This window comes from Elephantulus edwardii, unplaced genomic scaffold (assembly GCF_000299155.1).
Source record: "Elephantulus edwardii isolate Elephantulus edwardi_28Jun2011 unplaced genomic scaffold, EleEdw1.0 scaffold00183, whole genome shotgun sequence".
Taxonomy (NCBI): Eukaryota; Metazoa; Chordata; class Mammalia; order Macroscelidea; family Macroscelididae; genus Elephantulus; species Elephantulus edwardii.
Genome location: NW_006399933.1, coordinates 3963810 through 3981625, shown reverse-complemented (window position 1 = coordinate 3981625; position 17816 = coordinate 3963810). Strand labels below are relative to the sequence as shown.

The 17816-nt window shown below is 36.0% G+C and overlaps 1 protein-coding gene across 1 annotated transcript in view; it reads right to left on the bottom strand.

Annotated features, from left to right (window-relative positions):
- Positions 1-17816, bottom strand: part of PCLO (piccolo presynaptic cytomatrix protein) — a 445980-nt gene that overhangs the window by 411554 nt on the left and 16610 nt on the right. The window contains exon 3 of the mRNA XM_006896143.1: positions 11462-12868. Coding sequence (XP_006896205.1) covers positions 11462-12868 — 1407 coding nt within the window. The remainder of the gene's footprint in view (positions 1-11461; positions 12869-17816) is intronic.

The following is a 17816-nucleotide window of genomic DNA, read 5'->3' as shown; positions in this document are numbered from 1 at the left end:
GGCTAATTCAAATTCTTTCGTTCTTTTCTCATGATAGAATATTAGCAACATTCTTGCACATCAGCATATCCTCAAGATTTAGAATTAGAATTTTAGAATTTATGTGTAACTTTAGAATTAGAAATTTAGAATTCTAAGGAGCTCTGGCAGCTTAATATAAGGAATTACACTGCCAACACAAAAGTACATGGTTCAAATCCACTACCTGCTCCACAGGAGACAGGCAAAGTCCTCATGCTTGATTCACTATCTCTGAAAACCCACTGGAAGGTCATCTATCGATTCGTTCTAACTCACCTGTTCACAACCACAGTTCTACGATGTAAATAAAAGGGCTCTGTGGTAAATAAATTTAGGATATACCTGGCTAAATGACTCACTAAATTCATCTCTACTTCAGTCAATTTTGACCCACCATAAGCTTCCACTGTGTTTCCAAAGTGGTAAATCTTAGTAGAAGGAGAACGTTTTTCTTTCCCAAGAAGAGCAGCTGCTGGGCAGCTGATGGTTTTGAACTTCTGACCTTTTGGTTAGCAGCACAATATACTACACCACTCAAACTCATTGCCAATGAGTAAGAACAAACTGATAAATAATCCTTTAAAGAGGTTTTCAAGGCTATAAATCCCATAAAAGACTACCTATCTTTCTCTCTAGCAGTTGCCAGTAGGTTCAAATAAAGGGGAAAGCCTTTGGGTTAGAAGCAAAATTCCCTACAGACTAGGATACCAGAGCACCCTGCTAGAGCTCCTTTATTAGAAATCCTTTCTTATAAGACTTCTCATAGCACTAATGTGCTAAATAGTATAGGGAAGTAATAACTTCAAGAAGAATGGAACACAAAGGGTTTTTCAAACTTGCTTAACAAAGGGGCATATTTTTAGTGAAGCATTTTGTAGGATTATCCTTTTATGAAAAACAATAAAAAGAAAAAAAACCTGCTAAATAATTCGAATAAGTATACAATTATATTGAATTGAGATCATCAACTGGTATATGTCTTGATACTGTATTACAATACCATGAGAAAAATCACTGTAAATGGCTTGGAATCCTGATAAGCGAACAAGGTTTTAAATAGAGGATGTTTCTTTTTATAAAAGTCACGAATCATATTCAAGCTTTTGTTTTGTACAGCTCAGCTGAGACTATTCATTTTTTAAACTTCAAAATCTATTATTAAAGGTTTTGTATACTTAGATAATACTTACATAATTACTTCTATGTGAATGTTAGAGTGTGTGTGTGAGTGTGTGTGTAAACAAGTGCAGAGCGTTTATCTTTCTAGCAGTTATTCATGTTTTGCATTGTTCTGAAGGATGAAACAAGAATAAGTATATGCATATAATAGATGTCAGAAGCATATAGAGTCTCATGAAGAAATAATTGCAGAGTTTACTCAATGAAATAGTATACTGTTTACAGAGTGCTTCAATGAGCCTTCCCCTCAAGATGTGGCGCAGGTGGAGCAGTTCTATTTTTAACAGGAAGGAAAGAAAACTGCTTGTGATGGTTCTTTGAGATAATGTAAGAGGCAAAAAAATCACTCTATGCCTGAAATAGAGAATTAAAATGAGTATAGATAGATAGATAGATAGATAGATAGATAGATAGATAGATATAGATATAGATAGATATATAGATATATATAGATATAGATATATATAGATATAATTACATGCATATAGTTATACATAATTATAATATATAATTGTTATGAATGGCATCCACCCGTGTGTCTTAGACTAAGGGTGAAGGCCTGCTTGAGGGTGTGGCTTTAAAAATCAATAATGAAATTATGAGGTAACCTGGGTTTGCTGTGATGCTGAACCTTGTGTCATGGAGATATCAAATACCACAATGGATTCCCATTGTGAACAGCGTTTAGTAGAGTTCCAGCTGTAAAACAGTTTTGGAAGCAGGAATGGTATCCACTCTCTCAACCACATGCCTCTGGAAACTCTATGAACTTAGAGAAACAACGGCAGCTATGGAAAGCCATTAGATCTTTTGTTCATAGAGTCGCTATGAGTAGAACTAAACAACAATAATAGCACCCACTTCCTAAGCAACATGCCTCTATGAACTTTGATAAATGGTGATAGTTGTAGAGGATCATCAGGCCTTTTGTTCGAAGGGTCGCTATGAGTCATGCTCTATTGGAAGGCAATCAACAATTAACAACAACAATAACCTACAAAAGGTAATTTGACTGAGTACAAAACCAATTCCATTATTCAAAACAATGTTGACAAATGTTCTCAAAACTGTCATTTATATGTTTTTTAATCAACTGTATAATACTAAATTACTACCTTTTTTATATTAACACCTGAAAATAAATGGGCTACAGAAGCAATGCTGAGTCTTTATGAGCCATACTTTGTGTACTGTCTGATGAGAAAATCAAATTGACAGATCTTCTCACAACTAAATATCCAAACACATTATTGTCATAATAAATTTCAAGAAGTGAAATTGTATTTAAATTCAACTTAAATCATTCTGAACATGGAGATCTTAAATTATTTTTATTAATGCACACCCATGTTTATCGCAGCTCTGTTCACAATAGCAAGGAGTTGGAAACAACCCAGGTGCCCATCAACAAACCAATGGATAGAGAAGCTGTGGAATATTCACACAATGAAATACTATGTTGCACTGAAAAACAATGAACTCATGCAATATTATTCAAAATGGGTGACCCTGGAGGACATTACGCTGAGTGAAATATCTCAGTCGCAAAAGGACAAATATTGCATGGTGCCACTGTTGTAAAATGGGGCTGATATCAGGATTGGGGTAAGACTGAGAAAAACTGGATAAATTGTGTATACTGCACTGAAACAGATGAGGGAGTGAATAATTTAAAAGCGATGTATGATAGGGTATTATGGTTATCACAAGAGCCCACAATTAAGGTTGCATAGTGGAGTGTACTAGGGAAAGCGGAAGGGGTGTGGGGGGATTGTGTATCAGGGAGGGAGTGTTTCTTTTGCTTTTGAAAGAGAGAAGCGAACTGGGGGTGGGGGTGGGGGGCTGGGCAGGGAGAGAAGTGCAGCAATGAATGAATGGAAATCCAAAATCTCTGTAAATGCTCATTAAAATTATTAAAAAACAAAAACTGATTTATAGTGTTAAGTGGTTGGGAAAATAAAGCAAAATAAATAGTGCAAAAAAATTTTATTAAAAAATTTCATATGAAAAACATCTTTAAATCTAACAACTTCTTGTCCTTGCCACTACATGCTCACTGCTAAAAATCAGAAGGCAAAAGTGATTGACAGTTCATTATAACAACACACTACACCACATGCTCCACAATTAAACCTGTTATTTTAAGGTCTCACTTCTTCCTAGAGAAATGCCCATTTTCATATCTAAAATATGAACATACATTACATACATATACTGACATGTATATACATATAAATAAGGATACACATACATAAACATGCAGATATAATTTTCTCATGTTAACAAATATTAAAGCAATTTCAATTGCTAGGTAGTTCTGGTGGCTTAATGTTGAGGGGTTGCATGGACAAGTCCAAGGTACATGGTTCCAATTCACCAGTTGAAACATGGGAAATCCCTTCCCATGAGATTAACTGCCTCTGAAAACCCACTGAAGGATCAGTTATCATCCAGTTCTGACTCAACAGTACAAAGCAACAACTTCAATTGCTTAAATAAATGTCTGTTATAAGTTATTTTCTCATATATGTACTGTAATTAGTATTCAACTACAAGGGGAATAACATTATAAAAAAATATACACTTTACTACTGACATATTAAGTAGAGTTTTATAATTCACTGAGCTTGTAGTCATGCCCTAAATCTGACTTTGTAGTGAAATACAAGTGAATTTTTATTTTAAATCATGTTAATATGTTAATATATATATGATTCTGTAATGTTCTAAATCCTTGTCTTCAAAGAGCAACTTGATTTCACCCTCTCCAGGACAGATCTGTTTACTCTCTTTGCAGACCATGTTATGTTCAACACTCTCCTCCAGAATCACAACTCAAAGGCATCAATTCTTCTTCTATCATCATTAGTCATTGTCCAGCTTTTTAAGGCATAGCAAACAACCATGAAGATCATGGCTTGGATCAAGCACACCTCCAGAATGACACTGTTGCTGTTTGGTACTCTGGAGAGGTTCCTGACAGCAGACTTTCCCATTGCAATTTGTCTTTTGATTTCAGAGTATTGACTGTGGAGCCAAGCAAGCTGAAGCTGTCAACAATCTCAATCTCTTCACAGTCTATCATGATGCTGCCAACTGGCCCAGCGGTAAGAACCTAGTTTTCTTGATGTTAAGCTTCAATCCATATTGAAGACTGTAGTCCTGGACTTTCTGCAGCAAATGATTCAGGTCCCCCTCTAGTTCAGCAATCAAGGTTGTTGATGAGTCTTCCTCTAATACTGATGCCACATTCCTCCTTATAAAGTCCAGAATTATCTATTTCCGCATACAGATTGAAACGGTATAGAGAAGATGCATCCCTGACACACTCCCTTCCTCATTTTGAACAATGTATTTTTTTCCTTCCTTTGTTTTTATGGCTGCTTCCAGGTCCATATATAAGTTTCACACGATCACAAACAAGTGTTCTGAGATTCCTATTCTTCTCTAGGTTAGCCACAATTTGTTGTGATCCACAAAATCAAAGTGCCTTTACATAATCAATGAAACACAGATAGACATTCCTCCAGTACTCTCTGCTTTCAGGTAAGATCCATCTAACATTGGCTATAATGTTCCTAGTGTCACTCACAGCCTCTAGCCACATCTTAAATGCTCATTAGCCACATGTGGTCAGTGACTAATGTATTAAACAAAGCATCTTTAAAGAAACAACAGCACTGAAGCAAAGCTAATCAGAACATAAACTCACAAATCCACTGAAAACCTAATTTAGAATTTATATATCCTCACAAATACAGAACTGCCTTTTAAGATTTCTAAGAATGTAATCTTTATGGAAGAAAAATATGTTATCTTTTTCTAAAAGAGAGGCTATTGGATTCCAACTGCCAGCCTGGAGATTAGTAGTTGAGTATTTTAACCACAGCACACCAAGAACATAATTAATGGTCCAATACTTTTAGCAATTTAGAAAAAGAAAACAAACAGAAGACTCAAATTCATCGTTGTTGAGAAGGAACTGACTCATAGCTGACCCTCCAGTGGATTTTCAGAGGCTATCAACCCACAGGAGGAAAAGGCCCATCATTTTCCTGTAGAGGTGCTGATGGATCTAACATCTGAGAGGTACTACATTTGGGTTATCAGCACACCTTTCTATAAAATACACCAAAGGAAAATATTTAAATATATAAAAATACTGAATGAAGCAATAATTTAGCAACTACCATTGACAGCAAGGGAATATTAATGCATGGTTTTAATAGAGAAAATACTAATACACTAGGAGTAATATAATAAATAGTATTTATTGCAAGTAGAATAAGTATGTTGTGCACTCTCACACTTCCTCTATATAAAGGTAAAGACCTACTTCATTCTTTACTTCCACCTATAAATGCGGAACAAGTGATCTATTATTTTAAAGGAATATGACATAATGAATCTGAACCACATTTTTCTTAACCTACCATCTAAATCCAATTCAGTGAGACAGACACTACTATGACTTCCAAATATTGCCTTGATTTGATACCCATGAATACAAAAGAATTACTATTAAAGTACTAGTAATCATCTACTAGGAGCCCTGGTGGTTTGCAGGTTAACTGTTTAGCTACTAACTGAATGGTCAAAGGTCAATGGTTTGAACACACCAACAACTCTGTGGAAAAAAACTATGGACATTTGCTTTTGTAAAGCTTACAGTCTGAAACTTTTAGAGACAGTTCTTCTCTGTCCTACATGGTTACTATAGGTGGTAATATGGTCAATGGCCAGGATTTTGGTTTTCTCTAATTACTCACTGGCACAACTTAACAGGAAATAAAATCACTGCCAAGTGACATATCCAGCTCCCCAGGTCCGTCTATTGGTAAGGAGTTGCACGGCCAACCCACAGGCACGTCGCTCAAACCCAGCAGCTGCGACACAGGAGAAAGATGGGCAATCTCCTCCTGTACAATTTACTGCCTCTGTAAACCCACTGGAGGATCAGCTACGAGTTGGTTTCAACTACATGGGATGTAACAGCTATAACACTAACCTTAAAAAAAAAAAAAGCAGGGAGAGGGTGGACTGTGATTCTCGAATTGGCTGGAATACTAGAAAATAAATGTAAAGTCATTTTCTATAACTCAACATGGATTTCAGGTAACTTGAGGAGCTCTGCCTGCCCAGTTAACAGGTAGCTGCACTGATAACCCAAGAGTGACATCTCTCTGGCAGGTTGAATGCCCTAGTAGCCTCACAGGCGAAAGATGGTCAATCTTCCCTCATGAGATTTATAGCCCCTGGAACCCCCTGGAAGGTGAACAATGAATTTGTTCCTACACAATAGCAATGACACTGACCATGGATTATTTTTCAAAACATAGTAAAAGCAGTTAAAAAAAAATACCCACTCAGAGTAAATTGAACTCCTTTTAAATCTGAACTGAACTAAAAAGAAATTTTAAAAAATGACCTGATGTGACATATTACTTTTGTCCTCAATGATGCTTCTAAAATCTGTAAGATGAGCTCATTCAAAAAGCTTCACAGCCAAGACAAGATCTCCCCAAGGCAGCCAAAATGAAAAGATAAAACAACACTTCTTGTTATCAGAAATTAACAGATTATAGAACAATTTTTATAAACTGGACATCAAAGAGTTAAGCTAAGGCTAATGCATGGCTATGCTCCAGGGCCCTGCAGGCATCCCTTGGCACTGCTCAGGAGCTGTGGGGATGTTGTGTGTGAGACAGGAAGCAACCTTAGAGACAGGTGTATCTGATTAATGAGAGAGTGAGGGGAAATGCCAGTTATAGTTCCAAAACATACAGTAAATTATAACTAGTTCTTCTCTCCTCCAGAGGAAGGGGGAAGGGTGTCACCAACAGGAAACAAATTCCTGCCTTACACTGATTAGTGAAATAGAAGCATAGACTTAATAGATCACTGAAAATTCTTTATTAAAAAAATAAATTAGAATAGCCGAATCCTTGCTTAAGGGAGATTATTTCTTGATAGTTCAGGTACAAACTGAGTATTTTCAGAACATTCTTTCTGACATTACAGTTAATACTGCTTGCAAGAAAATTATCACAATTAGAATGAACAAAATAGTATACATTAAAACAAAGAAGCCAGGAGGAGATGCTTTCCTAACCATTCCTAAGTAAGAAGAATGAAGAGGAAAGATTAGTGGTATAAACACCAGAATGTCACATGAAACTCATGGATCACATATGGAAATTGATGGAAAAATAAACGCATCTACAAAAACTATCCACAGGGAGTATCTGGTGGCCTAGTGGCAGGAAGCTGCACTGCAATCCCAGAGGCGTGTGGTTCATATCCACCAGATGCTCTGCTGGAGAAGGAGGGGCTATCTCCTCTTATAACTGTCAGATCCAATTTGACAGTACAAACAAAATAAGTAAACAAATAAAATTTAAACAATTAAAAAATAAAAAAACTATCCACAATCATATGCAATTACATTGTGCTATTCTTTTCCACTTGGCCCTCTTAAAATCCTGGAGCTTTGGGATAAAAATAGTGTTAAATATGTGAACATAGATTAATTCACTTAATCTCCAGACACTCACTAGATTCCAGATCAGCCAATGACTTTACCTTGAAATCAAAAGATATAAAGGCTAAAAAATTTTAGTGGGTCAGCATATGAAGGTAAGCTGGGAACACTAGACACTTTTGATAATACTGATTATTTCCAGATATAAAATACGGCCTTACAATTTCAAACTGCAATGCAAAATGTTTTAAACAAGGGTTGATGTTGTTTCAGACACTATCAGTTCAGTGCAACTCAGAGTGACTACTCTATGAACAACAGCTCTGAACCCTATCATATCCTGTACCATCTGCATCATCTCTAACACACTTGAGCTGCAGTCACTGTATCAATCCATCTTGTTAAGGATCTTCCCCTTTTCTGCTAACCCTCCACCTCTCCTAACATGTCGATTTCAAAGAATATAGTCACCTAGCTACAAGCCCAAACTATATGAGCCAACCCCCTCCTCCAAGGAGAACTCTGGCAGCACATTTTCCAGATATATCTGTCTGTTCTTTTGGCAATCCATGGGATAGTCAATACTCATCAATTCTTATCTTGTCATCCTTATTAACTAAACATCTTTCTGAGACATATAGTAAGTGACTGAAAAGATGATGGCCTAAACTGAGTGCGCCTTAGTCTTCAAACTAACATCATTGCTCCTCAATGATCTGGAGAGGTCTCTGAAAGCAGACTTGCCCAGTTTACTATGTCTTCTGATGTCTTGACTGCTTGTATCAATGGTGTTGATTATGGATCCAAGTAAGATTATATTGTTGACAATTTTAAATCTTTTCTCCATGTATCATGATGTTACTTCTCAGTCCAGTGGTGAGGATATTTGTATTCTTGATGTTGAGAGGCAATCCTTATTGAAGGTTGTAGTTTTGGATTCTCTGCAGCAAGTGTTTCAAGTTCTCATTTTCAGCAAGTAAAGTTGTGTCATCTGCTTAATGCAGGTTGTTGTGTCTTCCTTCTATCCTGAGGCCACATTCGTCTTTATTTAGTCCAACTTATTTTTCATTATTTTTATTAATGTTTTTATCATTCTTACACTGGGTTTTATGCATGTATATGCTGTGAATGATTTGTCCAGTTGATTACTGAACATGTATGGAGTAAGGTTTTAACCCTGACATACACCCTTGCTGATTTAAGCTGTGAAGCATTCCCTTGCTCTGTTGGGATAATTGCTTCTCAGGTATAGGTGTAGTATGAGCAAAATGAAACATCTGATATTTCCATTTTTATCAGTGTTAGTCATAGTTTTATACGATCAATTCATTCAAATGCTTCCATTTAGTCAATAAATACAACTGATATTCTTTTAGTAATTCCTGCTTTCAGCCAGGATCCATCCAACTTCAGCAATTTAAACCCTGCTTGAAATTCTGGCAATCTAAATCCCACTATAAATAAAATAGTACCTCATCAAAATATCTAATTGCATGAGACTCTTTATATTTTCAATTTATTCAACTAACAAAATCACAAACATGCCCTTGGTAATTCTCCGCTTGATTCAATAGATTTCTTTGCCAAATTACCACCTCCAAATTATCATTTACCAACATACAGAAAACCAGAGTTTTCCCTGCAAAGTATACTGTCTCTCTTCTGATGGGCCCACAATTTACACTATAACTATTGATAGAATTAGAGTAATTGCTTTCAGTCCAAGTGTGTGTGTGTGTGTGTGTGTGTGTGTGTGTGTGTGTGTATTTAGATATAATTCATCCCTCCACTACACATACTTTTTTTAGTGTGTATGAAACACATTTTAAAGAAATATAGTAATTACAGTTTTGCTTTTAGTGATTGAGGTGTTTTGTGGTTTTGGTTGTTTTTTTTTAATAACTACTTAATTACATTGTGTTTGTACCACAGAGCTCCTTATTAAAGGTCACCATTGTTTAAATCTATAAAATATAAATAAATATATTGAAAAACCCCAAAATTTCCCTCTGTATGAGTATACAAGCAAAACAGCTCTAAAAACACTAAAGAAATTTAAGGGTTTTTTGGGGGTTTTTTTGTTTTGGTGTTAACTTCAATTCAAAACTCTACAAGTTATAATTAGTCTTTATCACTCATGACGTCCTGAAAAAAACCAAAACCAAACCAAAATGCACAAAGCAACAAATATGATATACCATTAAAAAGGATCTCAGCATTCTTTTATCACAGAGAAAAAATGCTAAAATCTGTAAGGATTATTAACTTACTATGGTATTACTTCAAAACTACCTAATGTCTGTTTGCAATTAAAAAGAAATAAAAACTCTAGATGTTTTATTCCTTTTCCAAAAAGTGTTTCACTCAATAACTTTTGCATAGATGCTTAAATAAACTCAATTTTTCCATTTCAAAGGCTGACTAAATCAAGGACATTAGAATCAAATAATGCTTTACAAATGTTTGATTTGTAGAAGAACAATGAACAAATATTTTAGATTAATTCACAAAATGTTTATTACAACATTGTTACTACTTTTAAGAGAACATTAAGAGCTCTGATGGTCTAGTCCCTAGTGTGCTGCACTGTTAACCATGAGGTTGGATGTCGAAAGCTGTTCTAATCCACCAGCTGCTCCACAGAAGAAAGACGAGTAGTTTCTGGCCTAATTTACAGCCTTGGATACTCAATAGAGACTCACTGAGTTAGAATCAATTCAACAGTAATCAGTTTGAGTTTGAACTACTAAAGTTAATGAAATCAATCATTTATACCTACCCCTTGAGCTCACTGTATAATCATTCTTTAACAACCATACTGGCAAAAATTTGCCTCTGTTTTTTAGTCATTGAATGGGAGAAAGATGAACCATCTCCCCAGTGTCATTTATGTCACTTACAGCGTTGGAAACGCAATGGAAGGTCAGTGGTGGGTAGAGTCCAAGGAAACAATAATGAGAGCCTGGTCATTAAGATACTTGAAAAAATATCTTTATCTTTCTATAATGAAAAATAATCCTTGATTTTAATCACAGAAATCCACTCTTTTTTCCCTCTTCATAACTTAGTAAAATGATCCTTTCTATTGATACCAGGATCTATCTAAACAGAATTTTTAAAAGCCGACCACCAGCCACTGCCCTTGAGTCCATTCCAACTCAGAGTGGTCCTTATAGCAACCCTCTATTTGATTTCTAGTCTAAAAATCTTTACTAGATGAAACTGCCCATCTTCTTGACAGTTTGTAGATTCAAATAGCAGTCTGAGATGCTCAGCACTAAACATTACCTAGACATCACCTGTATGAACCAGTATTTTCTACTAAATAGTAACTTACATAAACATAACAATTTTTGCAAAATAAGAGCCTTCATAATGTTTATGGATATGCAACCACCAAACTTTAAGAGATGAGAAACATCAAAAAGATCAGGAAAAATAATAAATACAACTTTTATGTGGCATTTATACATTCCTTCAGAGCTGTAGGCTTTAGTTCATAAATAACTAGAAGATATGTTATTGTATTTATTTGCTTAAGAATACTTTTAATTCTAGGTTGTTATCTTATATTGCCTCCTTATTTCTGGTATATTTATACCCAAATATAAATTACATGACTGCAATATTAAGCATTTAGTGAGTAGCTTAAATTTCTTCTAAGTATCGACTTATTTTCATCATTCAAAATATATTTTTTACTCAAAAATCTGATGACAAGAATATTTCAGATTAGACACTAATATATGCCCTTACTTATAAAATATAGGTAAGGCTTACCTCAGTCAAATGTGGGGTGGGGTTAAATCCACACCGATTACACACTTGATTTTTGCATTCAGTGCAAGTACTGAAGTTAGGAGGGTCCTTAGAGCCTATGTTGAGTTCAGTTTTGCAGAGAGGACAAAGGGAATCTGTCCTGGGAGTTTTCTCCAGTTTAGACGGAACAGCAACCTTCTGTGGTTCAGCAGTCGCAGGTTTACTATCCTTTGTAGGCGGTGGCCTTTTTTCGGTTTCTGTTCTTTTTACTGCTGGGACTTGTTCAACTTTGGGCTCTAATTTTTCAGTTGCTGAAGCTTTTGTTTCCTTTTTCACTGGTAGGACCTTTGCAGGCGCTGCTTGTGTCTGACCTGTGGGTTTGGGGGGCCCCTGAGAAGGAGGTGGTTGTGAAAGAGGAGGGGCTTGCTTTGTTGGGGCCCCTGTCCCACTCTGTGAATGAGATGCAGGCTGTCCTGCTGTAGAAATTAAATTTGATGCCTGGCTGAAGATGGATGCTCCAAACCCAAAGAGTTTCCCAGTGACACTTTCTTGAGGAGTTGTGGGCTGTGATTTCTGTGCATCAGTGATACTTCCCAGGTTCAGACTGAAACGTCTCGACTGTTCCTGAGGCTTTGGAGGCTGCTGAGGTGTGGGAGGAGTTTGGCCAGTGGTAGGTCGTGAACCAGTGGGTCCTGGGGACCCTTTTGGCGTGGGCTTGGCATCTGGCTTTGGACTCATCTTGGATTGTGCTTTCTTGGCATCTTCCTTCTTTTGAGTTGGATCAGCTTGTTTTTGTCCTTTACTCTCAGAACTAGGCCCGGGATGTGAGATAATTTTTGAATCTGATGCAGGCCGAGGTATGGTTTTAGAATCCAATGGGGTGACTCTTTCTCCTGTTGGTGGAAAACTCTGTGAAGGTTTGGCTGAGTCCGTTTTCAGAGGAGGGGCTGCTTTCTCTGGTGCTGGTGAAGGCTCTTTGGAGCTCTGAGCTTCAGGTTTTGCTGCTGCTGACAAAGAAGGTCCACTGTCTGTAGCCGGCTTTACCGCCTTGGGCTGCTTTGGTTTAGCATCAGCCACAGGAGCCTTGGCCTGCTCAGGGGCACCTGAAGGCTCTTTGGGAGGGGCTGCTTGGGCCGAGGGCTCCGTTACAGGAGGCTGCTTGGCCACGTGGGTGGGAGAACCATGGAGGGTTGGTTGTTTTACTAGTGGTGGGGGTTTTTTAGATTCAGGAGGCTTTGAGATGTCCTGTTTAGCTGCAGCATCCTTCTTTGGGGAAGACTGCTGTGATGGTGGAGCTGGTTTGCTCACGGCTGGAGCTGAAGCAACAGGGGCAGTCTTCGGTTTGGGTTTCGGTGATGGTGGCATTTGAGCCAGATCACCACCTAGAGCTCGCTGCATCTGACAGTTTAAACAGAGCCATTCTTTTATCTGAAAAGAAAATAAACAAGGGTCACTGAGAAAACAGCCATGTAAACACGAATAAACATCTCAGATAATGCATGGACCTGTTTGAAGTGATTTCTTTCATTACTCAAAGCATAAAATACAAACCAAATAATTTTACCTACTTTTCTATTAAAATATAAACAGTTTAATTATATTAAAATGTAATTAGTGAAACTCACAGACCAAAATACTTCATTTTCTGAGGAAAATAAAAAGTTAAAAATCAAGTTACATTTTTTTCCACTGTTAATGCTGCTATTACATGCCTTTGGTTTTCTCAAAGTTAGATTATTCCGAGAAACAGAAAATATTATCTAATAGAATATACAAGCTACAGCATGTTAGATTCAATAAGTCTATTTAATTATTTTCTCTATTGGTGACGCACATTAAGAGTTAGTTATACAGTACAGGTTAGGTTTGCCAAAGTATTAGTATTAGTACATAATTAATCGCTGAAGTTGCAGCATAATACTTTTCCTTCCTTACACAAATACACAAAAGAAAAAGAAAAAACAAAACTATTAACATTAACATTTTCCTGTTAACAAAATAAAGCAAAATAATGCCTTCATCTCAAAGTATCATAAATTGCATAGTTAGAATCACTGTTCATCAACTTTTAGAGCACGCTTGAAAGAAGCATACAAATAACAATTTTTCTCATATTATACTCATTGTGAAAGGAGATGTTTACATAGATGTATGTTGCTAGCATACATCAGAAGTTCATATACAAGCACCCACGTTTAACATTTAAGACGCTCTAGTAGCATAGTCTTTAGCATATGCTTCTAACCAAAAGACTTTGAGTCTCTGACAGTACAAATCTGTCAGTGGTTCTGCAGGAGAAAGACAGCCGGTCTCCTCCTGTTGAGAGTTACAGCTTCAGAAACCCAGCAGAGGGTTGTTATGAGTCAGAATCAACTCAATGGTGGTGACTTTTGGAACATTAAATTTTCACCATATACATGAATACTTATCATTAAAAACCTTAGCATTTCCAAAATAAAGCTTTCAAAACAGTAAGTCACACTATGATTCCATTATCTCCATACAAACTGTTATGAGGTGTCATCAAGTCAACTACAACTGATAGCAACCTTCTAAACAACAGAACAGAGCCTTGTCCTATCCTGCATCATCCTCGGGATTGTTACAATTACTGTTGTCAACCCATTGCATTAGTGACTTTCTCCAGTATGATGTATCTTTCCAAGGAGTGGTCACCCTGACAACATGCCCAAAGCATGTGAGACTAAGATTTACCTTTCTACTTTCCTTTCAAAATGCCTTCCTTAAACAGACTACATTGTCTCATGCTTTGTCCTTTTAAGGACATTTTCTTCTCTTGAATAAAAACCATACAAATGGTGTTTGATTTCTTAATGTTCTTGTTCACTACTAGAATATAGGTTAAGAGAATTTTCTATAGCTGTCAAATAAGAAATGTTTTTTCTCTTCTTCTTGTTGTTATAATACCCTTGAGTTGGAACTGACACATTGTTGACCCTCCCAAGGTTTTCAGAGGCAGTTAATTGCACAGGAGGAGATTGCCCATTCTTCCCCTGTGGAACAGCTGGTGGTCTCTAAACTTATGTCTTTGGGATTGTAGCACACCTTCTGGCCTCTAGGCCACCTTCGGATACTTAAAGAGTGTCTGGATACATACTTAGGAATCTCAGGAGAAATAATTTGGTCATAATGTTTATATCTGAGCATTAAATAATCTATTACAAAAAACAGCAGGATTTCCAAATCCCTGCTTAAACTGAAAAACAATAAATAAAAAAGTCATCCATTAATTAAGAAAATTTAAATGGACATCATGTATCCCAGCATTAACATCATGAACCACCTGCATTGTCCTATCTTTTACAATATACTTTGAGAGTGTAACAAATATTAATAGTGCCACTGCCTTCTTAGTCTTCCGAGTTATAAATCTTGTAATATTTTTACTGTGGTCTCAATTATGCCCCAAGCACTGTGTATATTTCTTGTAAAATTGAATTCTCCATTCAGTCTTGCACATTTCCAAAGCTTCTGACCCTCACTTGGCTCTTGTCATCTCTCAAACACTTTATACTGTCACCAAAAGTAACCTGTTTAAAACAAATAAACAGAAAAGGTTGCCTCTAACCATTTCTTCTCAAACTCAGATGCCTCACCACCATCTAAAAAATAAAGCTTTTTTTTTGCCCAGAAATAAAAAATTCATACTTCTGTTGGCATTCCTATGCTAACACATGATCCTGCTGTTTTCAGGTCTCTAGCTCACAGAACACTACAAGCAACAAACAGCAAGGGCTTCCTCTTAGTAGTCTATTTCTACCATCTAGCTGACCCTTTAAGCTTAATAGATGTTCATGATTTTTTTTTTCAAGCTGGTCTGAATTAAGCAAATTAATGACAAATATTTGACTGTACTCTTCAAGCTCCAGCTTTTGTGTGTTGACTCTGCCAATCCCCACTGTTTACCCAGAGTGTGCAACAGGCTTCTGCCTTCATTTTTTGGTTATATGCCATTCTCCTCAGAACTTTATTTTGCATCTCTGGCCACTGGCAATCAATCCTCATTGTAATTCAAACTGGAACGACTCTCCCTTATAATTATAGCACCTGCTATGCATAAATACGTTCTTCTCTGGAGATACTTACTGCCTTACACCCAAAAGGAAACATCTCTCTAAATCTAGGCAAAAATGAACCTGCATTCACTATTATCATTGCTTCAGATCTTAAGTTGCACTGCCAATCCCACATGTTGCCCAGAACTTTAATACAGTTGGTCCTCCTGGTTCTGCATGATTGGAATTAGATCTGCATAGCTATAGCCAGGGATGAGCATATTGGATCTTAACTCTTACTGCTTCCTCACATACCACAGATGTTACACAATATTAGAGGCCAAATATGATTCAAAGAACATTTTCACAAAGTTGTGAGAAACCACTTTCCAATCCTCCTGTCACACATAGAGCCTCCTCCATCACATTGCACCATAATCTCCTACGTCCACTAGATAAATGGAGAGGAGGTGGCAAATGCAAGAAATAGTACAGTACCAGCAGAGCCTACAACTATAATAATGCTTTTTTAAAAATTAGCTTCATTATCCAAGCATTAACATGAAAGCACCTTACTTTATTAGATAAATATGCCAAACTGCAACTTCCTAAACATTTATATATTGTCAGGTTTTTTCACTTATACTTTTATTTACAGGAGATACGTAATTAGAATCAAAGGTATAGAAAGACAATTTTTCACTCACACTTAACTGGTTCTACAGAAAAGCAAAGAAAACCTCTCACTCAGTCTTCTGTATTTTTTTTTAATTTATGTAATTAAACTGCTACATAGAAGAGAAAGGACATACACATTTTTTAATTGTTCTAAGGTCTTTATATGTTCTGATATGTTGCTGCTGTGTACCATCATTTCTGAATCGACGTTTACATAGCCTTATAGCAAGTTTTCAGAACCAGAATAAAGGTTCATCTTTTTCTGGCTGACCTGCTTCTGGATTCGAACCATGTGCCTTTGGGTTAGCAGGGCAACTCATAACTACTATAACTATCTCCCTTATTTAATCCAATCTCTTTGGCTTATGTTATTTATCAGAGCTATGGATTTAATGATAAAATTTCTTTGGTTAAAGACTTTGTTAGACAAACACATATAGCTTATTTAAATATTTCAAGAGGTAACAGTTGATTATTTTTTTCATCACATAGAAAGTTTCATAAAGTGGTGCTGCTTTCTACTATATGCATCAAAACTATCAATTGTGAACAAAATTATACTCTGAGTTTTAAGTGTCTTCAATTACAATTGAAGATAATTAATCTGATATATGTAAGAAATGAAGTGAGTTGTCAAATTTTGAGGTAACTAAATTAAAGGTATTTATGATCATTACTTATAATTTATCTATTTTGCTACAAAACAGAAAGTCCTTCTGGAAAAAAAATAAATTCTAGAAAGCATTATGACTATTACACACTCTTCAATTCACGCCAAACCAAAAATTTTAAACAGAATCAACATAAGATTCATAACAAAAATGATGGTCTATTAGGCAGCTGTAGTACTTGGAATAATGGAAGATGAAAAAGAAGAACCAGAATGCTAGGAACATTTACTTGCAAAACGAACTACCTTAATGGCTGAATATATTTCCTTTAACCATTCTTTCATCCTGTCTTATAAAATCTGTGGGATTGTTTTGTTTTGACTTACCACAACTTTTCTACAGGCTTTTATGGCACTTCATAATATAGTAATATTTCTACAAGCCATATCATCATAATACCATTTACTTTACTGAATCAGATTATCATTTTCTCTCATCTGAGTCATGACTCCCAATGCACTGTTCCTCTTCCTTTTACCCAAATGCTGTGCATTCATTATAGTCCATATTATTTCCTTTACCCCCATAGTCAATCATCAGATAAGTTCCATTTCTTCTTAACTATTACAACTATAGTTCAAACCACAACAGTCAGACTCATGTATTGTCTGACAGCATTTTTCAATTATTTACTCTCTTGTCACATAGACTTTTTAAAGGGAACAATCACATATAATAGTTATTCTCACATCTATGTTACAAACTAAGTAAATTTTAGAAATTATTTCACAATGAAGTGTTCTTTTGTTCTTCTTCTTCATCAAAATATTACTAATATTTGTTGAAAGCCCCATGTTATTTTGAAAGTCAAAGGGAAAAAGCATACCCAGACAAAAGACAACATTAGGAGACAAAAGACCTAAGAAAGATTATAAAGAATTATCAAGATTATAAAGATTATAGGGAAGATTATAAAGAATTATACAGAAGATTATAAGGAATATTATAAAGAAGACACGAAGCTAAGATTTGACAACAGATCATACTTTCTGCTGTTCAAGAGTTACCCAA